General features: G+C 39.1%; 1 protein-coding gene across 1 annotated transcript; it reads right to left on the reverse strand.

The window, feature by feature from the left end:
* Nucleotides 1–12,422: 12,422 nt before the first annotated feature.
* Nucleotides 12,423–15,845, reverse strand: LOC137934864 (WEB family protein At2g38370-like). Its single transcript, XM_068779423.1, has 2 exons — nt 15,469–15,845; nt 12,423–14,150 (listed from the first exon to the last, which is right to left on the reverse strand). The coding sequence occupies exons 1-2, from the start codon at nt 15,679–15,681 to the stop codon at nt 12,675–12,677; spliced, it is 1,689 nt and encodes a 562-aa protein (XP_068635524.1). The 5' UTR covers nt 15,682–15,845; the 3' UTR covers nt 12,423–12,674.
* Nucleotides 15,846–24,550: the final 8,705 nt, after the last annotated feature.

The following is a 24,550-nucleotide window of genomic DNA, read 5'->3' on the forward strand; positions in this document are numbered from 1 at the left end:
CTAGAGACTTAGAATTATTCGGCTACGCTCCGAGGTAGAAAATGAAACGGAGCTGTGCTCTACCCTGCTGAAGCAGTCATGGAGCCGCAATAGTTAATAGGAACGGCTAAGGGCCCTCTGGAGAACGTGAGGACCGCATCGACGGAATTGCCCACTTGGTGGTAAGCCGGCAGGAATAGGGTCAAACCCCGAAGAAGTTCTAGGTAGCAACAGAAGTCATGTTGGGCCTACTAGATAGCTATGAAATAGAAACAATTGAGTACATAACGGTGACATGTGGTAGGAAGCAAGAAAGTGGCCTAATGGTAAACTGATAGGACGGACGAAGTGTGACTATAGGAATAGTATTGTGTGAGTCATTGTTGTTTTTCGTTGTCCGTAGATGTCATCCACTGCCTGTACTCACGAGACTGGCAGGTAGCAGTCCCTAGGATTCTTGTTCCGCTGCCCTGTATCCCTAGGTTGTCTTCCGTTGTGTGTACAAGTCTATTAGAGACTTTGTGTCGAAATCATTGCAATAGTGCTTTGGTATCAGTATTCCGCTGTCCGAGTCTGCTAGAGACTCTTGTCGCTTTAAAATGGTATCAGAGCCGAGTATTAGACTTGGTTTTGTATGTGTCAAAAAGGTCAAAGCTTACCTTTGATTCTTTCTGTTTAGGTATACATACTCCCAAACAGTTACGACCCATACCGGTCACATCCCAAGTAACATTTGTAAGGAACAAATGTACAAAACCAAAAGTCCATTATGGAACAAAATAGGTCTAATCCAGAGATAAGACTTATAAATTATTCGCGACTGCGAGAATATATCATGACCAGAAGGTATGATAATCAAATCGAATTCCAGAGGGTCTGGATTCGACAGTTAAAAGATCGACTCGCACGAGTTCAAGCCAAACTCAAAGAGCTCGAAGAAAATCCTTTAGTTGTAGATTATAACAACGAATGAAGAAGAATAATCCGAGATGGACGATTCTTAGGACTCGGTCCAGTAGGATTAAAACAAGTTATCAAAGACCTGAAACACCAAATCAGGATTGAACAACTTGAACTTCAAGAATATGCTATCTAAGCAATTCTTAGAAGATTTGGTAATCATTCTGCAAAGAGAAATCTACAGAATGACCCATGAAGAAACCGTATCTCAACCTGTAGACACCGCTTCAACAGGAGAAGCCTCTACAAGTACATACGAAAAACCAGAAAAAACAAAATATTGGTATGTTGTCTTCATAGGAAGAGCAACAGGAATATATGACAGCTGGGAAGAAGCCCAAGCTCAAGTCATAGGATTTCCCGAAAATTCTCATAGAAAATTCCGGACAAAGGACGATACTGAACAAGCCTGGACAGCATCCCGAAATAAATGATCTATCGGCAAAAATTTTTAGATCGTTTGCAAAAGCTCAAGTCATAGGATTTCCCGAAAATTCTCATAGAAAATTCCGGACAAAGGACGATACTGAACAAGCCTGGACAGCATCCCGAAATAAATGATCTATCGGCAAAAATTTTTAGATCGTTTGCAACAAAAGAGAGAAGGTCTAGCCTTCACTCTCTTGCTAAGAAACATGCTTCAACTAGAAGATGATACTACCTTAGCTAGGGAATGGTACAATTTCCATTGGGAAAGGTATACGAATCGCATCCATCTATTTCGATGCAAAATCGACAAAATCAAACAAAAGCTAAACCTCTTAGCTTTGTAAAAATGAATGAGTTTTTCTATTTAATGGATATAGAAACTCGATTACCATTAGGCCTTCCTGACATCACCAGATGGCTTAAAAACCTAGTGTACTTTGCAACACCTTGCATAGTACCTAGAAGAAAAGATCCAGCACCACCTGCTTTTAGGATCGCTTCAAAAGCATCATCCTCCACCGATGATGAAGTTTACGCAGAATATAATACCTTCGGTCGTCAACCGATTTATTATGTTCAAGAAGAAAAACCTTCTTCTAGTAAACAACAAGAGCAACACGACAGTGAACCAGAAGCCTGGGAATCTGATGAAGTTGCAGAAGAAAATACCAAGAAAACAGACTACTCTGCTAAAGACAAAAAGGCAGATGATCTTGGTAAAAGGTTTCGAATGCTTCGTGGTAGTGACCATTTTGAAGCGGAAACTTCAAGGGTACGAGATACCCACATGGAAGATAGCTTTCAAGATAACTTCCAAAACCGTACTGCGGTTCATCCGCAAGAACGAGAAAGTTTCTCCCACTCCAAAATATCCCTGGGAGGACAAAGGTATTCGACAAAATACACAAATGTCGATCCTTCAAATGCTACTAAGGTACACCAAACCATAGATAGCATAAACCCTTTTGGATTTTACCTCAACTTGGATTGCCCCAAGGATGGAAAAAAAATCCTTAAAGATTGGGAAAGAAGCATGAGCAATGCTGCAAATATGCATGAATCTTGGAACCAAGAATCAGCATTTAATTTCTTTACCCATGCTTTACAGGGTAATGTAGCTCTTTGGTGGGACAACCTTCCCGAAGACCAAAAACGAGCTAATACCTCAATATCGATAGCCAATATCTTGAAAGGATTAGTGGCTAAGATATCAAAGGAATTTCTAGGAATACATCCAACCTTAGAAGCCTACAATGAGAGTACTAAACAAAGAAAACGTTTAGAAACTCTTCAAAAATTAAACAAGTTACAAATCTGTAACATTTGTTTTTATGAGAAGTATTACTGCGAGTTTTCAAGTTACTTCTATAAACTACAAAAAGAAGATCAAAAACCTTATCTGTCTATCTTTTATGCAAAATTGCCAGAACCATTTGCACATGTAGCAGAAAAAGACTACATTACAAAGTATTGGCAAAACAATCCAGAACTTGGTACTTTAACCATGGATATTTTCCTAAACGTTGATACTTTAGGAAGAAGACATAGATTTGTACAAGACATGTTGGCAAATCTTTGTGAAGCCCAAAAACTACAAAAGAAAAGTAGTAAGGCAAATAAACAAACATTATGTTGTTCAAACCAGAACAAAAATGTCGGAGCTTATGGTTGCAAAACCATCTCCCATAAGCAACGAAAATATCCTAAGAAATTTCAACAAAAAAAATTTAGGATACAAAAAAGTTCTACAACAAGGTATACTCCTAAAAAGAGATACTTTCGGAAAAGAACAAATTCTTGCCCCACCACATCTAGTAAAGGGTCAACTGCATACTGCCCAAAGGGGAAAACCCCAAGCAAATGCAAATGCTGGATATGCCAGAAAGAAGGACATTTCGCCAGAGATTGTCCAAATGATAAACAACAACGGCGGTACAGTACATATATGTTACTAGCCGAAGAAAATGGATTGGAAATCATCCATTACGATGACATCCAGTCAGAAGATGAAGTGTATGAACTTCATCTCGAAACTGAGTCCTACTCCTCGGAAAACTCAGAGAACATGTCAGACTGTTCAGGCTCCTTCTCTAAATTAGTATCTGCATAAACGCAGAGCATGTTGCATCTGGAAATTCTTATATCACGGTCATGCTTAAACTACCAGGATATATCAAATTCCATATACACGCTCTCATAGATACAGGAAGTTCATATTGTCTAGCTAGACAAAATCTATTTCCCACAGATCTATGGAAACCAGTTGAAGCGCCCCTTCAAGTAACAGTTGGCTCCGGAGAAACTATCTCTCTTCTTGCCGAAGCCCGCAACATTCATCTCGACATTGGAGGTGAAAAGTTTATGATTCCAAAACTCATTAGTTTAGGATCAAACATAAATTCCGGACCAGATTTAGTCCTAGGAAATGAATGGCTCATGTTTCATGCCCCTGTCGAGAAAACACCAGCCTACTATAAACTTCGATGTCGCACTCGACGTGAAATCGACAATACTGCTGTCTTTGTCTACGCAGTAAAACCTACTGAAGCCTATGCCATTTCTGGCAATGGAGTTGTCCTCCATCAGGTCTTCAAAAAACGCAGCAAGCGTGGTGATGAGATTCCTTCCTTAGAAACTCTACTCCTCGCTGAGTCCTGTGAATCTGAAGTTCAGCAACTTCTAGAATCCACTTGTTTTGAGAAACCCTTAGAATGGTGGCATAAACAAAAACCATATGCAGACCTCGAACTTCTTGATCCTGAAAAAGAAATCCGAGAAAAACCTATGGTTTATACTCCTTCTAATGTTGAAGAATTCTCAACACAGATAAATGATTTGCTGGCTCAAGGTTTAATCCATGCAAGTCATTCTCCACATACATCTCCTGCTTTCCTGGTAAGGAATCACGCAGAGATAAAACGAGGTAAAGCTCGAATGGTCATTAACTATAATAAGGTTAATGAAGCCACAAAAATGGATGGCTACTATCTTCCTAACAAAGAAAGATTGATAGCTGCCATAAGAGGAAAACAATGGTTTTCTAAATTTGATTGCAAATCTGGGTTTTGGCAAATTCGTCTAACCGAAAGAGCTATTCCCCTAACTGCATTCAGTTGTCCTTCAGGACATTATGAGTGGCTTGTAATGCCCTTTGGGTTAAAACAAGCACCCAACATATTTCAAAGAAGAATGGATGATATCCTCAAACCATTCTTTAAATTTTGCTTAGTTTATGTTGATGATATCCTAGTCTTTTCATAAACCAAGGATCAACATAAAGAGCAATTACTGAAGGTCTTAAATGCCTTAAAAAATGTTGGGATAGCACTCAGCAAAAAGAAATCAGAGTTGTTTAAAACCAAGATAGATTTCTTAGGTCTAAACATCTCAAAAGGAGAAATCATTCTTCAAAATCATATTTTGGAAAAACTAGCTGCTTTTCCAAATGAAATTGAAGATATAAAACAACTTCAACGTTTCTTAGGATGCCTAACATATGCAGAACAATTCATACAGAATTTAGCAGAAATTAGGAAACCCCTTCAAAAGAATCTAAAGAAAGACGTCAAATGGGAATGGACACCCACTGATAGTCTTGAAGTAATCCGGATCAAACAAATGATGAAACACCTCCCGGTGTTAACTCTACCCGATCCAGATGCAAATCTGATTTTAGAAACTGACGCCTCTGATCACACTTGGGCAGCAGTCCTAAAATTTAAAATCAATGATTCTGAAAGAATATGCAAATATACATCAGGAACATTTTCATCTGCTGAAACAAACTATCATTCTTATGAAAAAGAAATTTTAGCAGTAAAGAATGGGATAAAAAAGTTTTATATTTATCTCGCTCCCAAAGAATTTCTGGTAAGAACTGACTGTAAAAATTTTGTCGGTTTTATAACAAGAAATTTAGAAGACTCACTTTGTCGCGGTAGGTTACTCCGTTGGCAGCAATGGTTCTTTCAATTCTCTTTTACTGTTGAACACATTAAAGGAGATAAAAACTATTTACCTGACACTCTTACTCGAGAATTTTCTTGTGTTACAGACAGGTAAAATGGATCCCTCAGCAGCACCCTGACAGACCTAGCAGCAGCAATTGCCGCACTCACGGTATTGCTCTCAACCCTACAGTCACTATTCGACAGTCTTTTAGTTCTCTCAGAACGATGAGACATTTATGAGAATTGTGCCCGTTACGGGTTAAGTGGAGAACTCTTACAACTCAAGGTTAAAGAATTAACCGAAGAGTTAAAAGAACTCACTCTACGGCATGAAATGCCAAGCTCCTCCGGGACTTCTACCGGATCTCCATTGCGAGAAAAGGAAGCCACAACGTCAGCTAATCAGCAGACGGATGACTTTAGTGTTTTGATAAACATAGGTCGACCCGGGATTTCTACCGGTCATGCCAGGCATGAGAAGGAAATCATAACCCAATCTTCTCTGAAGATAGGGGAATCAAGGATTTCTACCAGCCAGTCAAGAGCTGGAAAGGAAACCTTAACGATTTCGTTGAAATCGGAATCAAGGACTTCTACCTGTCAGTCTAGAGCTGAAAAGGAAGTCTTAACGGATCCATTCCTGATGGAAACGGACTTGTCTAGGAATGAAAAATCATTCAAGACAAAATTGGTTACCCCGTCTGAGTTTACAAGGTTGAAAAGCCTAAATAAACCAGATAAAACTAGTTTTAATGAGTTTGAGTTTTTAAAGAAATTTAAACCTTTAAAACTTTCGGACATTATGTCTGAGAAACCCTCGCTACGCCCTCAAAAGGTGGACAGCGTTCGTTCAAAGATCGAATCCGATCATACTGTTCAATTCCAGAGATGGAATGAACAAATTGGCCAAGGGATGAACACTCCCTTCTTCACCACTGAGCCCAGCAACAGTTGGAATCAAGTGAAGCTGAGTCATGAAATAGACTCAAAATATGCATCCATGCTTTATGCATATGGATTCATAAAACAAATGGTATTGCCCTCCACCGACTTATCAGTATTGGAGAAAATACCAAAGGACATTATGGAGGCTTGCAAAAGCTTTATCTCCATAACGAAGACTAAAGGAATTCGACTGCATTTCGTTTCCTGTATTGTTGAAATTGTTACTGACACAAAAATGTTTCCAAGCATTTCCGTCGTGACTATTGAAGGCATCAAAGAAGGTGACGCCAACATGGAATATGATCCCAGACATGTTCCAAAAGCCAAGCCTTGCCCAGAAGCAGTCTGGCCAACCAGGCGTATCCACGGGCTCAAAAACCTGATACAGCTCATGAAGCAGCTGATTCAGAAGAAGAGAAGCTTCGTCTACAAGACCTCCGTCCCATTGACGATCATCTCTAAAAGCTATAAAGAGACTCCGGCCTCCGTCCAGACCAGTCTTGAAGTTACGCTGAAGAAACTCCTTGGAGGAAATATCCCCTTCAGCAAAACAACAAAGGAAAGCTTCTGCCAGATGGCCCAGAAGACTTTTTCTAAGGAGCACACCTGTAAACTGTGCACAGAAAGGCAGCTGTCCGAATGAGCAGTTAGCAGCCACGTCAACCGACTAGTCAGCAGCCACGTCAGCGGACTAGGCCCAAGACGAAAACAAAGTCAGCAAAGGCGGCTCAAAAGTCCGCAATGGCGGCCACAAAAGTCATCAATGACGACTACACCAAGTCAACAAAGAAGGCTAAAAAAGATTCCTGCACGTCATCATCATGATGTCACACGTCGAAAAGACATTTCTACCCCTGCTTTCGGCGCCGAAAGGTAATAATACAAGGGCAAAAGAGACATGCCAAAAAGACAAAAGTTACCCTTTGTCTTTAAACGCACACCTTACAATCAAGGGTAAAGGTGGAAGAGCTGAAAAATCTTTAGCTATAAATACGATGCTCCCCCAGAGGTTAGAAACATCGAAACTTGGAGCAACTCACCAATAGACGAGCATTAGTTCCGAAGAAGAAGGCGATTTCCGGCGATCTTTCTCCGGCAAGTTCCTCAAGCACGGTATGTGCTTAAACAGCCGTAATGCCTGAGTAGAACAGAGGGAACCGACCGGTGCCACGGTTGGTAACTTCGGGAGTTATGTAGATAAGTAGTTTTTCTTTTCCTTTTTTAAGGGTATGTATTTTATATGTTTTGTTTTAGACAATGTTTTTTATATTTCCGCATGTTTGTAATATTGTGATTCGTACAGTAGTTGTTTTTACTGTTCATATTCCATATTTATAAATATGATCTCCACAGTAGTTGTTATTACTGTTCATGTTCCGCATTTATATATAAACTAGGAGTTTTATTTTAGAACTCATTTGAGTATTAAGAATATAAAACAAACTGTTAATCTTGATAAAACAACTATTTAAATAAATTAGGGAAAGAGATATTAGTGAAAATATGTTGACAAATCTAAGTTCCTCCATATAGGATTAATTCAAGTCACTAGCTAAAGAAATGTTAGATTCCTTAATTGAGTACCTTCTTTAATGGGAGTCGTAGAAACTAGTTTAAGTTATGATCCTGTTTATTTTAATGTTTACCCACACTTAAGCCTACTCTTGTCTAATCTCCATTTGCATGGGGCAACGCATCTTAATATCAAGACTCATGGTTATAATTTCCTTCGAGTAGTTGAAGCAATAGGCATTATTTATTGGAATTAATTTAAAGTAATGCTCTCTTCATGTCCAAATGCTCGACTATTAAGTCAACCAGGAAAAACCACAAAGGGTTGAACCAATTCATTGTCTTCCAAATAGCTACTAATCAACTGATTAAATGAGAAAAAAAAGTTATTCTTCCATAATCATGGCAAATAAAAGAGATGTGTCCCCTAGATGAAATTGTTTTGACCGCTAATGGAGATACTAAAACAAGACTTACTTCAAGTAAAATTATAAAAATACCCCAAATCACTCAACAATCTTTCTCAAGGCTCTCCCTTCTGCTAGTTCACGAAAGTATCTTGATGATGTAGAAGGAATAAAAGTCAATCCCAATCAAATCATACATCTTGTCTAAAGGTGAAAAACAAAGAACTTCTCCTAATCCTAAAATAGGCTTTAAAATTTTATGTGTATGCCCTACTAGCCTAGGTAAACCCTAATCAAAAGGAATTCTGTGAATCTGAACATCTAATGTTTATAAGTTAATACATTTTTAAATAATTAATAATTATTCCCCTAACCTTATTACATGTTTTTTGCTGGTAGAAACTCAGATAAATGATAATATATTAAATAAAAATAATGTAATAACCCACCACACATTAACAGATTTGTGAAATGACATTCACCACATCCACGTAAAAAAAAAATTATATACATACACATGGCAGTACTAGATAATCGCTCTTTTGAGCCCACTATTGATGACCATTATATTGGCGTCGGCCTCTTGAACAAAATAAGACCTTCCCTCCTAATATTATAAATCTGTCAAAATATTTTAGGGGCACAACCCCATTTGTCTTCCCTTACAAGAAGAAGGTCTCCTAAAGAGATTACATGTACAACTATGTGATAAAAGAAAATTATTTAATCTTCATGCTTACCAGTTCCTGCCTAAAAGAGGCTCTCCTAACTGGCACTAATAGCTGGCGTCTCTCAATTTGTTCCCTAATCCTCTGAAAGTGTTTCAATACATGTGTGAGTGTGTAAGTTCTACTCTAAGTTACAATAAAACTACAAAACCATATAAAAGAGTCTAGAGTATAATCAAATTCAAAACTTATATGTGGTTACCTAAGAAAACCTATAAATGTCAATCCATGAATATCATGAAGAAAGTTTAACAGTAATGCATCGATTAAAAATGGAAGCTTATAAAGACTTTTAGCATATGCATGAATCTATTTCAACTTCCAAAGTTCAATTGTATGAATTCACACATCCACACCCTTACTAACTTCTCAATTAGGGTCCCTAGTTATTCTTTGGGAGTTATTCTACTCATACTTGTATACCCCTATCAATTTTCCAATAAGGTTCTTATTTCTTATGTAGTAGTCATCTTACTCACACACACATCACCTTATTTATTTCCTAATAATGTTCTTATTCCTCATATAGAGGTTGTTTACACACCCACATACCCATATTAGCCTCCCAATAAAATCTTTATTTCTCCTGTAATAATAGTTCCACTAAGGGGGGGGGGGGGGGGGGGGGGGGGGGGGGGGGGTTAGTCCACAATGAAGTGGAAATGAAGTGGAAAATTGAATTGAAGTGAGATGAATTGCTTCCACTTCAACTCATGTTTGGGTGTTAGTATAGACCTGTTCAAGTGGCTAGAAAACAGATTCCAGTGTTAGTGCCCCCAAATGAAAAATATGATATAAAAAAGAGAATAAGTAATATTTTATAATATACTTAAATAGAACATATACTTAAACATATAATTAACAAAAATAAGCATGGTTACTACACTTACAAGTGATTTAACGTGTAGTATTAGAATACATTAATATCCTAATTAATGAAAAATATATTATATTACTTAATGATTATAATTTATTATATACTAAAACAATAATTATGGTTTAATTAATTATAACAATTGGATAATTAAACCAATTAATGATTATAGTTTATTATAAATTAATATACTAATTACGTGTGACTAGAATAAATTATTTAAAATAAATAAAAAAGTTAAAAATAACAGAAGTGAATATAATAAATAAATAAATTATTCTGTAATAACATAAGATATAGTTTAACATTAAAACTCACTATTTTAATAAAAAATAAATAAATACATAATAAATAAATAAATATATTAATTTATCAATAACATAATATATATTTTAAATATTATTAATTAATAATATATTAACAAAAAATGAAAAACTAATGGTTTAATTAATTGGATAATTAAACCAATTATGACGATGTTTAATTTTTCCTAACTTAGGAAAAATTAAACATCGTCTTCGTCTTCTTCCTCTGCGGCGGGCTTGGCAACGGCGACGGCAGCGGGCAACGGCGATGAAGGCGACGCTCCGACGGTGCGCCGAGAGGGAGAAAATAGGGAGGCCGAGAGAGAAGAGAAGTCGGGAGGTCGAGAGAGGGAGGAAGGAAGGCCGACGTGGGGGGGGGGGGGGGGGGGGGGGAGGCGGAAAGAGACGGAGGTCGAGAGAGGGAGGAAGGAAGGCCGACGGGGGGGCGGAAAGAGAGGGAGGCCGAGGGGCTCTGCGACAGAGCCTCCCGTGCTCTGCGACAGAGGTGGGGGCAAAGGGAGGACGGCCGATGGGGGTGGGGGCAGAGGGAGGAAAAAATAACGGTCGGGGAGGGAGCAGAGGTCGTCTGGAGAGGCTGACGAGAGGGAGAGCAAAATAGCGGAGGGGGGGAGGGAAGAAGCAACGTGCGTCGCGCGTGGAAAGCTGATGATTCGCAAAATAAGTAAGAAACAGTTTTCCCCCGTTTTTGCCTAAGCGAATGAAATGGTGTTATCTCACTTCAATTCAAGTCATTCTGGACTAACGCCATAAGTGGGATGAACTAAGTAATGCGGGGGGAATTCATTCCACTTCATTGTGGACTAACCCCCCCTAACACACACATACATACCCATGTTGGTTTTCCAATATGATCTTTATTCATGCAGTGATAATTTCCATATTGGTCTTTTTCCGCAATATGGTCTTAATTTTTCATGTAATAGTAGTTCCACTCACAAACACATACCCATATCGTTTTCCAATATAGTCCTTATTCCTCATGTAGTGGGTACTCCACACACACAGATACCCTTATTGGTTTTCCCAATAAGGTCTTTATTTTGTAGATGTTCCATAGCTGGACATAATAAGTCCATAAACATAGTATTGGCCAGTCCACTATCCTCAATCAGCATCCTGAAAAGAGGTATTGATTCCTCACTTGACAAGGGCCATATAGTCCTCCTTCGAACAACCAGGTGAAGCCCGGACTTCCCACTACAATTTGAAGCACAATTATTTTTCCTCTCCTGGTCACCTAGTTGAGACCCAAACTCTTCTATGCAGATAGGGCACACTATTTTCCCTCTTCTAGTTATCGAGATGCAATTTAATATAATTGCTGGAAGTTTACATCTCAGCAAGCACATAAAGGAAACAATATAAAACAGAAAATCATTCAAACTTCCAAAAAAGAGCATCTCGAGATTCATATGGAAAACCTTAAATCTAGAATTCCAACATAAGTTAAATCATATCTCAAAGAAATTTTGTCTCAGTACATTAACAAAATCCAACCCTTGGCCTTAATAACCTTAAACCAAATGTAAAGCCCCTCAGTCCAGCACTAATCGCCTATATTGAGAAAATAAACCAAGAGATTGAGAAGAATGAGAAGACTGCTAAATAAATAATTTAAAAAAAAAAACAGATGACGGGGAAAAAGGGAAAAACAGAAAGGGTGACTAGAAATTGAACTTACCCTTCCTCTTTTCCTCCCTTTCTCCTTTCTCGTCACCTCCCTTTCCATTCCCTTCTCCTTTCTCATCGCCTCCTCTTCCTTTCCCTCTCTCTCGCTCTCGCTCCCGTTCTCTCTCTCTCTCTCCCCTTTTTCTTCCTCTTTTTTTTTTCTTCCTCCTAGCCGTCTCTTCTTTTCCTTCTCTCTCGCTCTTGCTCCCTCCTCTTTTCATTTTTTTTTACTAAAATGCCCCTAATTATTTTACCTATACCCGTTGTATCATTTAAGTTATGACAGATAATAAGATAAAAATGAGTGCATAATAAAATTACATAAACCTATTCATCTAAGGAACAACTTTTCACTATGATTATATTGCCATTACACCCTTATTCTAAAAATATTAAACTACGGTTCCTTAACCGTTTGCTTTTTATCTTGACAATAGTTTTTTTTTTTAACAATTAAGATATATAAACTAAATTAGTTAGAGAGGTGGTCAAGTCATTTTGCTTTCTCAGAAGAAAACCGATTATGCTTTCTCAGAGCAAAATGTTGTCCGCCTGCCCTGAACCTAATCTTGGGATTTGGCTTCTTTGTTTACTTGGTTGTTTCCTTGCAGGGAATTGCGATGGAATTCAACGAGAGAATTTCTCCCAATGAGAAAATGCACAGTCGTTCATCCCACGGCAATACAAGCTGAGATGTTCAAAAGATTCCATGACTAAAGAGCAGGTCCAAAAACAACAGAACGACGCCTTCCTCATTTTATACATAGCAAGCATCGCCCTAAAGGAATCTTAAATTGCAGATAAAACCAACACTAACATTCAACAAGAACGACTTTAACAGAAGCTATCCATATCATAATCTCAAACCAACAGCTGCAAGTCTCGCACTTTTTAACCTACCTAGTGCCTTCCTTCTTTTTCTTCTTATTTTCCTTGGCCAAGAGAAGAGTAATGCGGGCAAAACCAAATTTCTTCCTCACAGAGTACTGCTTCTGTGTGCCCCCGTCCTTCTCTGCTCTAGGAGGTGAAAAGGCCCCACCTGTTTTTCCCAATATCTGACCCAAGGAGATTTTGGGTTTGCCGGGGCTCTTCCCAATCTTGTTGGAAATTCCCATTTCATATTCTTCAGGTAGGAGCAGTTTTCTGCTTAATATTTGCCCAATTGATAATGTAGGCCTTAGAATTTTGTCAGATCCATCACCAGCCAAGCTCACCCCATTCAAATCAATCAGCCGAGAATCCCTTCTGTGGTGAGATGGATATGGGTTTTTAAACCTAGTAGAATTATGAACTGATCTCCTCTTCTGCCCATGTTCAGTCCTCCATTTCCTCAGAGCTTCTTCAACTGCAAGCTTTCCTTTATTTGCAGCCTCTACTCTGTTAAGTGCCTCAGTCAAAGCCCTCCTACTTGTCATAACTTCTTCTGATGCTTCCTCTACCTTCTTCATAATTGCCCTTCTCGAAATCTCTGCTTCATCTACTTCAGCCATAGCAGCTTCTATTCTCTTCCTTGAGAGCTGCTCACTTTCTTGTGCCTTCCTAGTTAAAGCTGCAAATTCTACATAAGAGAGAGTAACAGATTTGTCACTATTTGTAATGGCTTTTATTTCTGCAAGGGCAACAGCTTCTGCTGCTTTGGCTGCCTCTTCCATCTTTTTAGCAGCATGCCACCTTATCTCAGCTATTCTTATGCTGATTTTAATCTGTTCAATCTCAACCATTGTTTTAGAAACTTCCATTTTAGCTGCTTCAGCCATGTTTTTAAAATGCTCTGCCTCTGAAGTGAGCTCCTGGATTTCCATCGAAATATCCGTGGGGTTATCACTGCCTTTATTTTCAAGATCTTTTGTTATTTGCAGTTTTAATCTCATTTTGTCCAGTTCTTCTTCCAAAAGTGAAATTTTTGCAGAGTTTGATGCCAGCCGTTCACGGGTGTTCTCAAGTGAGAGTTTTTCCTTCTCTAGCTTCTTGGTGAGAGATTCGACAGAAGCCTGAATGCCAGCCAAATCACTCGTTGTCCGGCTCAGGTTGAGCTTCGCCTGCTGCAGTTCCATTAAGATCAACCCAGGCGATGATGTAGGTCCCACACTTGATTCAACAGACCTCACATGGGGAATCTGATTTCCAGTAGGCACTTGAGCTTGTGTGACATGATGTAATTTCCTGTTCTTAGAACTCAAGTCTGAGATGCTAATTACTTCAGTTTCTTCTTCTTGTAGCTTTGAATTTAACTCATCCACAACTCGTTTGGTAGCTTCCAGTTCTTTCAGTACTTTAAGAGTTTCTCGTTCTTTCACAATTAGATCATTTTCCAACTTTGCAGTTTGTTCTTCCACTTTTGCAACACTGGCTTCTTTGTAGTTGTCCCCTGCCTGATAAAGTTTTAAGTCAAAACCCCAAGACATACTAATGACTACAAAAATTGCAGATGAAAACTTAGCTCAATATTCCAGAATTGGAAAAAGCATTATCTGAAGGGCAGTTTCCAAATACATGCATCTAGAGTTCAATCTCAATTTATGAGATGCAAATCAATCAACTTAACAGGAAGTTGACTTGAGCAAAAGTTTTACCTTCCCTTTTACTATCCGTAAGTTGGTTATCCATTAATTGACTCTTCTATGAAAGCTAATTGAGATCTACGACTCCATGTAACAAGCTACACACTCCTTCCAATGTTGTCAAACTGATAAGTTACCATTTCTTTTTCCTATTTTCCTCCATCTTCACTAAATGCTCTAAACCAAGGTTAATTTAGGCAAACAACATCTGAAAATTCATGCAAAAACATTATAATCCGTAGCACTTCTATGATGATCTTATTCTGCATATCACTCTTTGGAGTGAGTGATTCAAGAGAGAAAGAGAGTAATTTTCGGACCTAGCTATTTACCACGACCAAATTTGGACCTCCTTTGAGGTTAAAAGGATTAAAATTCTCAACAAAAGGCTCCCGGTGGGTTCAATAGGCAGTTTAATTTGAATGTACTAGAATCCACTTGATATGGTCTCCCCCCCTTCATTGCCTTGGAAACAAGACAACTGTCAAATGTCCTTGCAAACTCGAAATAATTTTATATCTTGGGCACATACCCAGCAAAATCATGTCACGAAGTTGAGAGGTTCACAAACTGAAAAAACAGAATGACCACAAATAATATAATCTACACTTTTCATGACAGAATTACTCTTCTCGAACAAAGACGGAAAGCCCGACCACCCAAATCAGATATTAGAAACAAACAGAACATTTCGGACCGTAAAACAAAGAACATAGACAAGAAAGCAGCTGTTAAATGACTAGTTTTTAAAGCTTTTAAAAGAGAAAGAATAAAGTATTCGGAAAACAATGACCAAGAAAAAGAAAAAGACAAAGACAATGCGATGCAAAATCCAGTTCAACTCATGCCCATACAATTTACTATAATCAATTAATCATCTCCAAAAATAAAAAAATAAAAAAAGTCGTATATTCCAGTAAAATTTCAAATTTCCAAAGGAGAACAAATATTTTCGTTCAACATTTTAACCATCCAACCAAGAGAGAAAGGGAAAGAGAGAGAGAGACCAAAGACTAAAAGAAAAACTGGTTTTCAAGAGTTATTTAAGTCATAACGAAAACGACATATACAGACTTCTTTGAAAAACATAGAAAAAGAATCAAGAAAAGAGCTTCTGCGAACCTCTCACCTCAGTGTCCACTAACTTACGCTGAGGCTTCCATACGCCACTCCCTCCAAATCTACTCACTGCCTCCTTCACCGATTCGAACGGCGGCGCCGTATCGATCTCCGCTCTCCCGAAGATCACCTTCTTCGTCTCTGAGCTGCCTGAAGAGGCAGCCTCGTCAGTTCCACACCTTCCACTTTCAAATTTCCATTCAGAATGTGGGGATTCCGGCATATTTACCAAACTGAATCGATCGAGAAGAAGAAAGCGATATGAGCATAAAAATGCAAGTCAATGGAGCCAGACGTGGACCGTTTTGCGTTATTTGATCCAAACTGAAAATAGGGAACGAATATAAACCCTAGTCCACAGTACCGGAAATGGCGAGAGAGGGTGTGATGATGATGTCGATGGTGGTGGGGAAATGTGTAGGGGGTTAACTCTGAAGGAAACGTTCGATTTTGCTTTTGGGATTGGATAAAAGGGCCTAACATTTCGGATAATTACGGGTTGTCGCGGAACTGTGGAGGGAAGTATTTTTGAACTTTGAAGTGGATCTCTTGGGGGCTGGGCCCATTAATTGGGCTACTCGACCCGGGACAATTCAAAATAAGAAGGAAAACACGTATGAACCCTTGTGTAAGTGCATCTATTTTTTTTTATAATCAAAAGTAAAATCATCTAAATTTTTATTTTTATTTTATATTTATTTATTATATTATGTATTTATATTAATATTATTTCAAATTTAAAATTTTATTAATTTTATTTAAGTAAGATAATTTTAATATTTAAAACATAATGAAGTAAATGATCTTTTTATGCGTTGAGTAACTTTTCTAAGAAAAAAATTGGGTACAAGCAACGGGTGACTAGACTTGAGTTGACCTTTCTCTCTTTTAATAATATCTTTTGTAATAATCACCTTAACCTTTCTCTCTTTTAATAATATCTTTTGTAATAATCACATTAACAATAATCACCCCTTCCCTAACCAACTCCCTCTTAATAATCACATTTTGCCAATAGGATTGTAAAAGGTTAAAAATTGTACTATGAGTATTGTGTACTTGGAAAACAAAAAGTTTACTAATCTCATGGGTACATTTTGCCCATAGGATTGTAAAATGTTAAAAATTGTACTATGAGTATTGCGTACTCGGAAAACAAAAGATTTACTAATCTCATGGGTAGGGGACGATGTGATTCCATCCGCCCCAACCGCTACCCTACCCTTCCTTTGGACGATGCAATTCCATCCGCCTCTAGTGTCACTGCTCTTCCATCGGACGAGGCAATTCCGTCCGCATTAACAGTTTTCAATGTCGCTGCTCTGCCACCTGACAATGAAATTTTGTCCGCACCAGCCGCCTTCAATGCAACTACTCTTCCACCTGACGATAAAATTCCGTCCGCACTGTTAGGATCCTCACGAGCCATGGATCTTGTCACTCTCCTCTCTTCTCTTCCTTCCATTACCTTGCTTGACGTTGAGATGGAATGAGGGGTTGAAGGGAATTGAATTTCGGAAAGGAGAATTGGGGGAAAAACAGAAGAGAGCTTGAAGGAGCTCTTGACCTGTTTATCTAAATTACGTTAACTAAAGTGAACTCAATTGATAATCTTCATTACCCTAGCCGTCCCCTTAAATAGGGTGGAGGACGTCCAAAACCCTAAAGACCTCTTGGGTCAATGGTTCAAACCAATAAATGCTAAACCAACCCAAACCAAAGACAAAACCAAACCAAGAAACAATTACATGGAAATTGAAAAACACATTCATTAATTCCTATGCCTGTTGGTAACTCGTGATGCTATAGAGTCCATAACATCACCCCCCTCCTGGAGAAAGAGCTTGTCCTCAAGCTCGAAGGAAGGATATAAAAGTCGAAATGTTGATAACGGCCCCCATGTGGTGTCACTGGGATCGGCATCTGCCCACTGGACTAGAATTTCCCAATCCCCTTGAATGTGGCATGCTTGTATTACCTGACCCGGAATAGAAAGGACTCTGCCCTCATGTAGTAGCGGTATAGAGTGTGCAGTAGGGGCGAGTCACCCTAGAAGGGCTTCAATTAGGAGACATGAAAGACATTGTGGATCTTTGCTTCCGGTGGTAGCTGCAAGCGGTATGCCACGGGCCCAATTTGGTCCAATATCGGAAATGGACCATAATATTTTGGAGACAGCTTATGGCACTTGGCTACAGTCAGGGACAGCTGGCGGTAGTGTTGAAGCTTTAACCACACATAGTCTCCAGGGGCAATAAGATGCCTCCTGGTGCTTCTTATCATAAAAGTGTTTCATAGAGTGTTGGGCCGCCTGCAGATGTGTACGTACCTCAGTGAGCATAGCTTCTCGTTCAGCTAATGCTTGGTCCAAAGTGACGACTTTGGATGCCCCCGGTTCATATGGTAACAAACGAGGTGGATCTCTGCCATAAACTACCCTGAAAGGAGTAGTACCCAGTGTTGTGTGGTAAGATGTGTTATAGCAAAATTCTGCCCATGAAAGCCATTTCACCCATCTTCTAGGTGCGTCCCCCACAAAACAACGAAGATACATTTCAATCGTGCGATTGACAACCTCTGTTTGGCCGTCCGTTTGTGGATGATAGGCAGACGAAAATGCCAATTGGTTGCCTTGTAATTTGAATAATTCCTTCCAAAAGAGACTGGTAAAAATGGCATCCCTGTCACTAATAATGGATGAGGGAATTCCATGTAATCGGACAATGTTGTCCATAAATAATTGAGCGACCTGAGCAGCAGTATATGGATGCGCCAAAGCAAGGAAGTGCCCATATTTTGAAAACCGATCAACGACGACGAATATCACCAATTTAACTGATGAAATGGGAAGTCCAGCAATGAAGTCCATGGAAATATCAGACCAGATTTGAGATGGTAGTTGTAGAGGTTGCAGTAGGCTGGCTGGACTTAAAGATTCGGCCTTGTTTCTTTGACAAATCTGACAAGCAGCTACATAATCAGCAATTGTGCTCTTCATGCCCTTCCAGTAAAAGTCCCGACTGATTCGGAAATATGTTTTCTGTCGACCCTCATATGTGCTATCATGGATAGAGGACAGGATGGTATGAAGAAGTGGGGATGTATTATGCAAAAAGATCCTATTTTTGTAGAGAATGAGACGATCCTGAATTGTCCAATGAGGAGTAGCTATCCCCTGTTGAATATCCTGATATAATGACATGAGATCCGGATATTGATTTACTTCCTCACGAATAGAATCTAATAGCAGTGCACGTGGGTGACTGATAGCATAAATTTGAGTGGCAGAAATATCCCGACGTGATAAGGCATCAACCCCCAAATTCGAACTACCTGGCTTATAATGAACCGTAAAATTGAAGCCCATGAGTTTAGTTAACCAATGCTGCTGTGGGGATGTGGTGAGGCGCTGTTCAAGAAGATACTTGAGGCTGCAATGATCTGTACGAATGAGAAACGGTCGTCCCCAAAGATAAGGTCGCCAATGTTGGACAGCCTTGGCTAACCCAATCAATTCCCTCTCATATGCAGCTAACTTATGGTGGTGTTGTCCCAACTGACGGCTGAAATAAGCAATGGGGTGTCCCAATTGTTGTAACACTGCCCCTATACCTCCCCCGGAGGCATCACATTCCACCACAAATTCTGCCTCAAAATCTGGTAATTGTAGGACTGGCGTTGAGGCTAAGGCCTCCTTTAACAAGTTAAAGGCATGTTCTGCTGAAGAAGACCAGTGGAAGGCATTTTTTTTAGCAGGTTGTTGAGTGGTGCTGCTATCTAGCCATAAGATTGGATAAATTTTCTATAATATCCCGCTAAGCCCAAAAATTCCTTTAATGCTGTGGTGGAGGTGGGAATCGGTCAATCTGTAACTGCTTGTATCTTGCTCTGGTCAACTTTCATGCCCACAACTGATATGACGTGGCCCAAATATGCCACCTCAGATGTACCCATAGAACATTTCGATTTATTCAAAACCAAATGATGAGAGTGTAGAATGGTAAATACCTGATGGAGGTGGTGGAGATGTTCTTCCCAATTTTTGTTGTAGACCAGAATGTCATAAAAAAAGACTAACACATAGTGGCGCAGAAGTGATGAAAAGACCTCATTCATGAGGGCCTGAAAGGTGGATGGTGCATTGGAGAGACCGAAGGGCATGACGAGGAACTCGAAATACCGTGATGTGTGCGGAAGGCAGTCTTCTCCACATCCGCCTGGTGAACTCGTATTTGATGATAGCCCGATTTCAAATCTAATTTGGTAAAAATTGTAGCACCATGTAACTCATCCAGCAACTCATCCACGACTGGAATGGGGAACTTGTTCTTAACTGTGTGCAAGTTGAGTTGCCTATAGTTGACACAAAATCTCCAAGATTTATCTTTTTTACGTACAAGTAACACTGGTGAGGAGAAAGGAGATCGACTGGGCTGGATCACACCCTGAGAGAGCATATGCATGCACTATCGTTCTATTTCATCTTTCTGGATATGCGGGTAACGATAAGGTCGCACCACTACTGGATCAGTTCCCAACTTTAAATGAATGTGGTGATTGCAATGACACACTGGTGGTAGACCTGTAGGGTCATTAAATAAATCTGCAAATGCTGTAAGTAAAGGAGCTAACTGATAATCACCCGTGTGTTGAATATGCAAAGTGTGAAGTGCGTTAGGGACCTGTGCCACAATGCCTTGTAATGTAATCTGGCCCTGTGGTGCTGAAAATGTCATAGTCCGAGCCTGAAAGTCCCATAATATCAGTCCTAATAACTGGAGCCATTTGACCCCGAGCACCAAATCAAATCTAGCCAATGGAATGACTAGTAAATCTGCCTGAAAGGAATGCCCCTCAATGGTGAAAGGGGTGTTAGCACATAACCTCACACTAGCAATTTTGGCCCCACTGGCCACTGAAACTGAGAGTCCCCTTTGTTGTTCAATTTCCAATCCCAATTGTTACGCGGCTGGTTAACTGATAAAATTATGTGTGCTGCCCGAATCAACTAAAGCAAGTAGCATGAGATGATGTAACCTGGCCTTTACCTGCATGGTATTAGAACTACGCAAGTCATGCATGGCATGGAGGGAGAGCTCTGCTTCCTGTTGTACCTCTTCAACAAGTTCATTTTCAAGAAGCTCTTCTGAATCTTCTTCCAACAATTCAATACTGAATAAACGTTTACAGGTATGTCCAGGCAGGAATTGTTCGTCACAATTAAAACATAGGCCCTTTGCCTTTCGAGCGTCCATTTCCTGTTTAGTCAAAAATTTACTTGGCATAGAGTGTGGAGGCACACTAGTAGCCTGGTCTGCTCAGTTAGGGGCAGAGGACCCAAAACGTGGACCAGATGCAGTACCCTGTATTCTGTTTTGCCAAAATGGTTTTCTTTGTAATGACTCTTTTAGAACTCTTTGTTTGTGTTCCACAGCTCTGGCATAATTCATTGCTGAGTCTAAATTTGTCAGACCAAGTAATTCCACTTCCAATCTGACTGCCTCTGTCAATCCAGCATTAAAAATCTGAACATGTAGGTGAGGAGGAACAAATTCACTAGCTCTGGCCAACCTTTCTTAGAACGTTTTTTGGTAAACTTCTAAGGTGCTGGTCTATTTGTAGTTGATCAATTCCCCCACTGGGTTACTGCTAGCTAGAGGTCCAAACCTCAACTGGCAAGCATGTTTAAAGTGCAGCCAATCCTGAATGGAATGGACATTTCGGTAGTGATGGAACCACATGAGCGCTTCATCGAGCATGTGGTAGGCGGCCAAAGTAACCTTGTCCATTTCCACCGTTTATTGATGATTGAAGAATTGTTCACATTTCGTGAACCACAGTAAAGGATCTTTAGAGCCATCATATGTAGGAAAGTTAAGTTTAAAGTACCTGGGAACCGTTGATGGTCCTTGTGCGTGAGTGGTCATTGAACCCATTGGTTGGCGCAGGGGTGGATTTGGTGGTGGCGTGAATTGTTGGTGGGGAACTGGTTGTGGTTGAAAATTGGTTGTTGGTGGTGGCGTTGGTGCTTGAAGTGCAGCAAGTTGTCGGAGGATGGTTTGTAGAGATGATTCCAGAGTTTGTAAGGTAGTATTGATGTGAAAATTTTTAGTACCTTGAAGAGTGGATCATTGTTGAAGTTCTGAAAGGACTTGACGTATGTCCTCTGGAGAAGAGGAATCACCGAGGGTGGACCTGTCTGATACCACGTTGTTAGGATCCTCACGAGCCATGGATCTTGTCACCCTCCTCTCTTCTCTTCCTTCCATTACCTTGCTTGACGTTGAGATGGAATGAGGGGTTGAAGGGAATTGAATTTTGGAAAGGAGCATTGGGGGAAAAACGGAAGAGAGCTTGAAGGAGCTCTTGACCTGTTTATCTAAATTACGTTAACTAAAGTGAACTCAATTGATAATCTTCATTACCCTAGCCATCCCCTTAAATAGGGTGGAGGACGTCCAAATCCCTAAAGACCTCTTGGGTCAATGGTTCAAACCAATAAATGCTAAACCAACCCAAACCAAAGACAAAACCAAACCAAGAAACAATTACATGGAAATTGAAAAACACATTCATTAATTCCTACGCCTGTTGGTAACTCGTGATGCTATAGAGTCCATAACACGCACCAGCCGCCTCCCATGCCGCTGCTCTACCACCTCATGATGAAGTAATTTTAATATTTTTAATGACATTAAGTAACTAATAGTGGAAGAGTATTTTTTTATCTGATAATAACTAATTTTATATTTTTTGTTTTTGTCATAGGTGGAGATTTTGCTCATACAGGGACTTATATTATTTTCTAGCATGAACAGAAACAACTATAGTTTGTAAATTTATAATGGATTCATAGATTTTATTTGGGTGATTGTAAATTGATAGTGATATTTCATTTAATTTTGTTGTGTTTGATTATTTTTTGGAGTTTATTCATAATGGTATGCAATGTATGGAGTGTTTAGACTATTTTATGGAGTGTATAAACAATTTCATGGAGTGTTTATGGAATGTATAGATAATTTTATGGAGTGTTTACGCAGGTATTATGTATATAGATTATGCCTAATTTTAAGTAGAGGCCATACCGAATTTTATATAGGTATTATATACATAGATTATGCCCAATTTTAAGTAGAGGTCATGCGCAATCTTATACATGTATTATATATATATAGGTTATGCCCAAATTTATGTAGAGGTCATGCCCAATTTTATGTAAAATGTATGCGTAATTTTATATAAAATTTATTTGATATATATTTTTTGAAAAATTTAAATGTACGTTGAAGCTCGAGCTCGACTCGAACTCGGTTAAAATTTATGGGTTCAAGCTCGATAACAATTTTAGGTTCGAGACTGGGCTCGAGCTCGAGTTCAAAATATTTAAATCAAGCTCGGCTCGAACATAGATAGGTTCGGGCTCGGCTCGGCTCGATGCCACCCCTACTCATGGGTATCCCTCTTACCAATCACATTTTGTCATGTTTGGCACCTAAATTTCTGTTTTCCAGTGCAAAAAATAGTATGTTGTTGCATCTCGAGGTCCCCGTAGTGAGAAGTTGTAAAGAGCCCAAAATCTTCATGTTCAAAGCTCCCTCATTTTGTCTCTTTTTTGTTTCTTTTGCATTTGTGAGGAAGGAAGATCATGAAGACGACTCATAAGGAAAAATGAATGAAAATATATCGAACACAAAACTAAAAGTTATTCCACATTTTATCAAATTACTTTCAACATTCAATTTCAAGTTTTTGAATGGAGGAAGGTTTGAGTCTCGGATCTTGAATTTGTTCTAGAACTTAAAAAGTTTCCTCTTCTACTATTTGGTATATGTAATACTTTTTGTTTTCTTCATTCAAGTTGAAGTTGGGAATATTTAATGCTTTACTTTCTCTCAATTTTTGGATGCAAATCTTTTAGACCTTAAAAATGTGTTGTCTATATTTATTTGTTGATATAGTTTGTTATATTTTTGAAAGCGAGAAGAAGATGGAGATATTGGTTTAACATTTCATATTTAAATATGGAAATTAAGTAAAATTGAAAAGAAGTATTTAAGTAATTTTATTTTTGGGTTAAAACCTTCCAACAATATTACATATATTGTCTTTGGGATTGAATTATAATGTCATATTCAGAATTATGACATCTAGTTGATCGTGTTTGGGAATACAACATCTAAAAAAGTCGTATTTGGAGATTATTATTTTTGTGTATTAGGGATATGCTCCCTAGCCATGGATCGAGTAACTCGGAGTGGTAATTGTGAATCCAACACTGCATTAGGATTGTTGGTCTCGGTAAGATTGAAAAGGAGTTCCTTTTCTTAATCTTCTTAGTCAAGAGAAGACTTCTCTTGTTGTTCTCGGCTAGGAAGGGTTATCCCCTTTTTGCTGCTCATGTCCAAGAGGGTAGGGACCCTCTAGAAAGGTTGTTGTTGTTCACTTATGAGGGGTAAGGCCTTCCTAAACCTGCCTTGCTTGGTTAGAGGCTAAAGCAACCTCCTTTGGATGTGCTTCTCGGTTAGGGAGTCAAGAACCTCCCTTTCTTGCTCGGAATGAAAGAGATCAACTCTCTCTTGCTGTTGTGGACAAGGAAGGGGCTAAAGCCTCTTCTTGAACTTGGAAAACAATCTCTCAAGTCCCTCTCCCTTAGCTTGAATAATATCAATGCAAACCAGAATTCAAAGAGATGCAGAATAAACCCAAATCAAGAGAGAACTATACCAGGAGCTCATCAAGGAGACCTCCCAACCCTAGAGCTCGTCAAGGAGAACTCTAAACCTTGTTTAACCTAATTCAATACTTGCCTTGTCTCTATTTCTCTACCTTCTAAATAGGGTTTGACGTCATAAGTGTTTTAGGGCTAAAAGTGACAATTTGCCCTTGCGTCCTTGTTTATTACAAAATTAATGAAAAAAATATACTTAAGCAATATAAAATATGAAATTTAAAATTAATAAACTCAGTAAGTCATTTCCGCCTCCTTTGGGTGAATCGGTGCCCCCCCCCCCCCCCCCCCCCTTCCCCCCATGGAGAAAGAGTTTGTTCTCAAGCTCGTAAGATGGGTAGAACTGTTGAAAGTTGGCTAA

The sequence above is a fragment of the Aristolochia californica genome, unplaced genomic scaffold (genome assembly GCF_029961685.1).
Source record: "Aristolochia californica isolate CCGP_79_NKW_82.1479 unplaced genomic scaffold, dmAriCali1.0.hap1 SCAF_10, whole genome shotgun sequence".
In the NCBI taxonomy this organism is placed as follows: domain Eukaryota; kingdom Viridiplantae; phylum Streptophyta; class Magnoliopsida; order Piperales; family Aristolochiaceae; genus Aristolochia; species Aristolochia californica.

What these genes read in the sequence shown, in the direction of transcription:
- LOC137934864 (XM_068779423.1), bottom strand. Translation starts at nt 15,681, where the DNA reads ATGCCGGAATCCCCACATTCTGAATGGAAATTTGAAAGTGGAAGGTGT. An exon ending in GTAAGTTAGTGGACACTGAG is followed by an intron (nt 14,151 to 15,468) that starts GTGAGAGGTTCG and finishes AAACTTTATCAG; the next exon opens with GCAGGGGACAACTACAAAGA.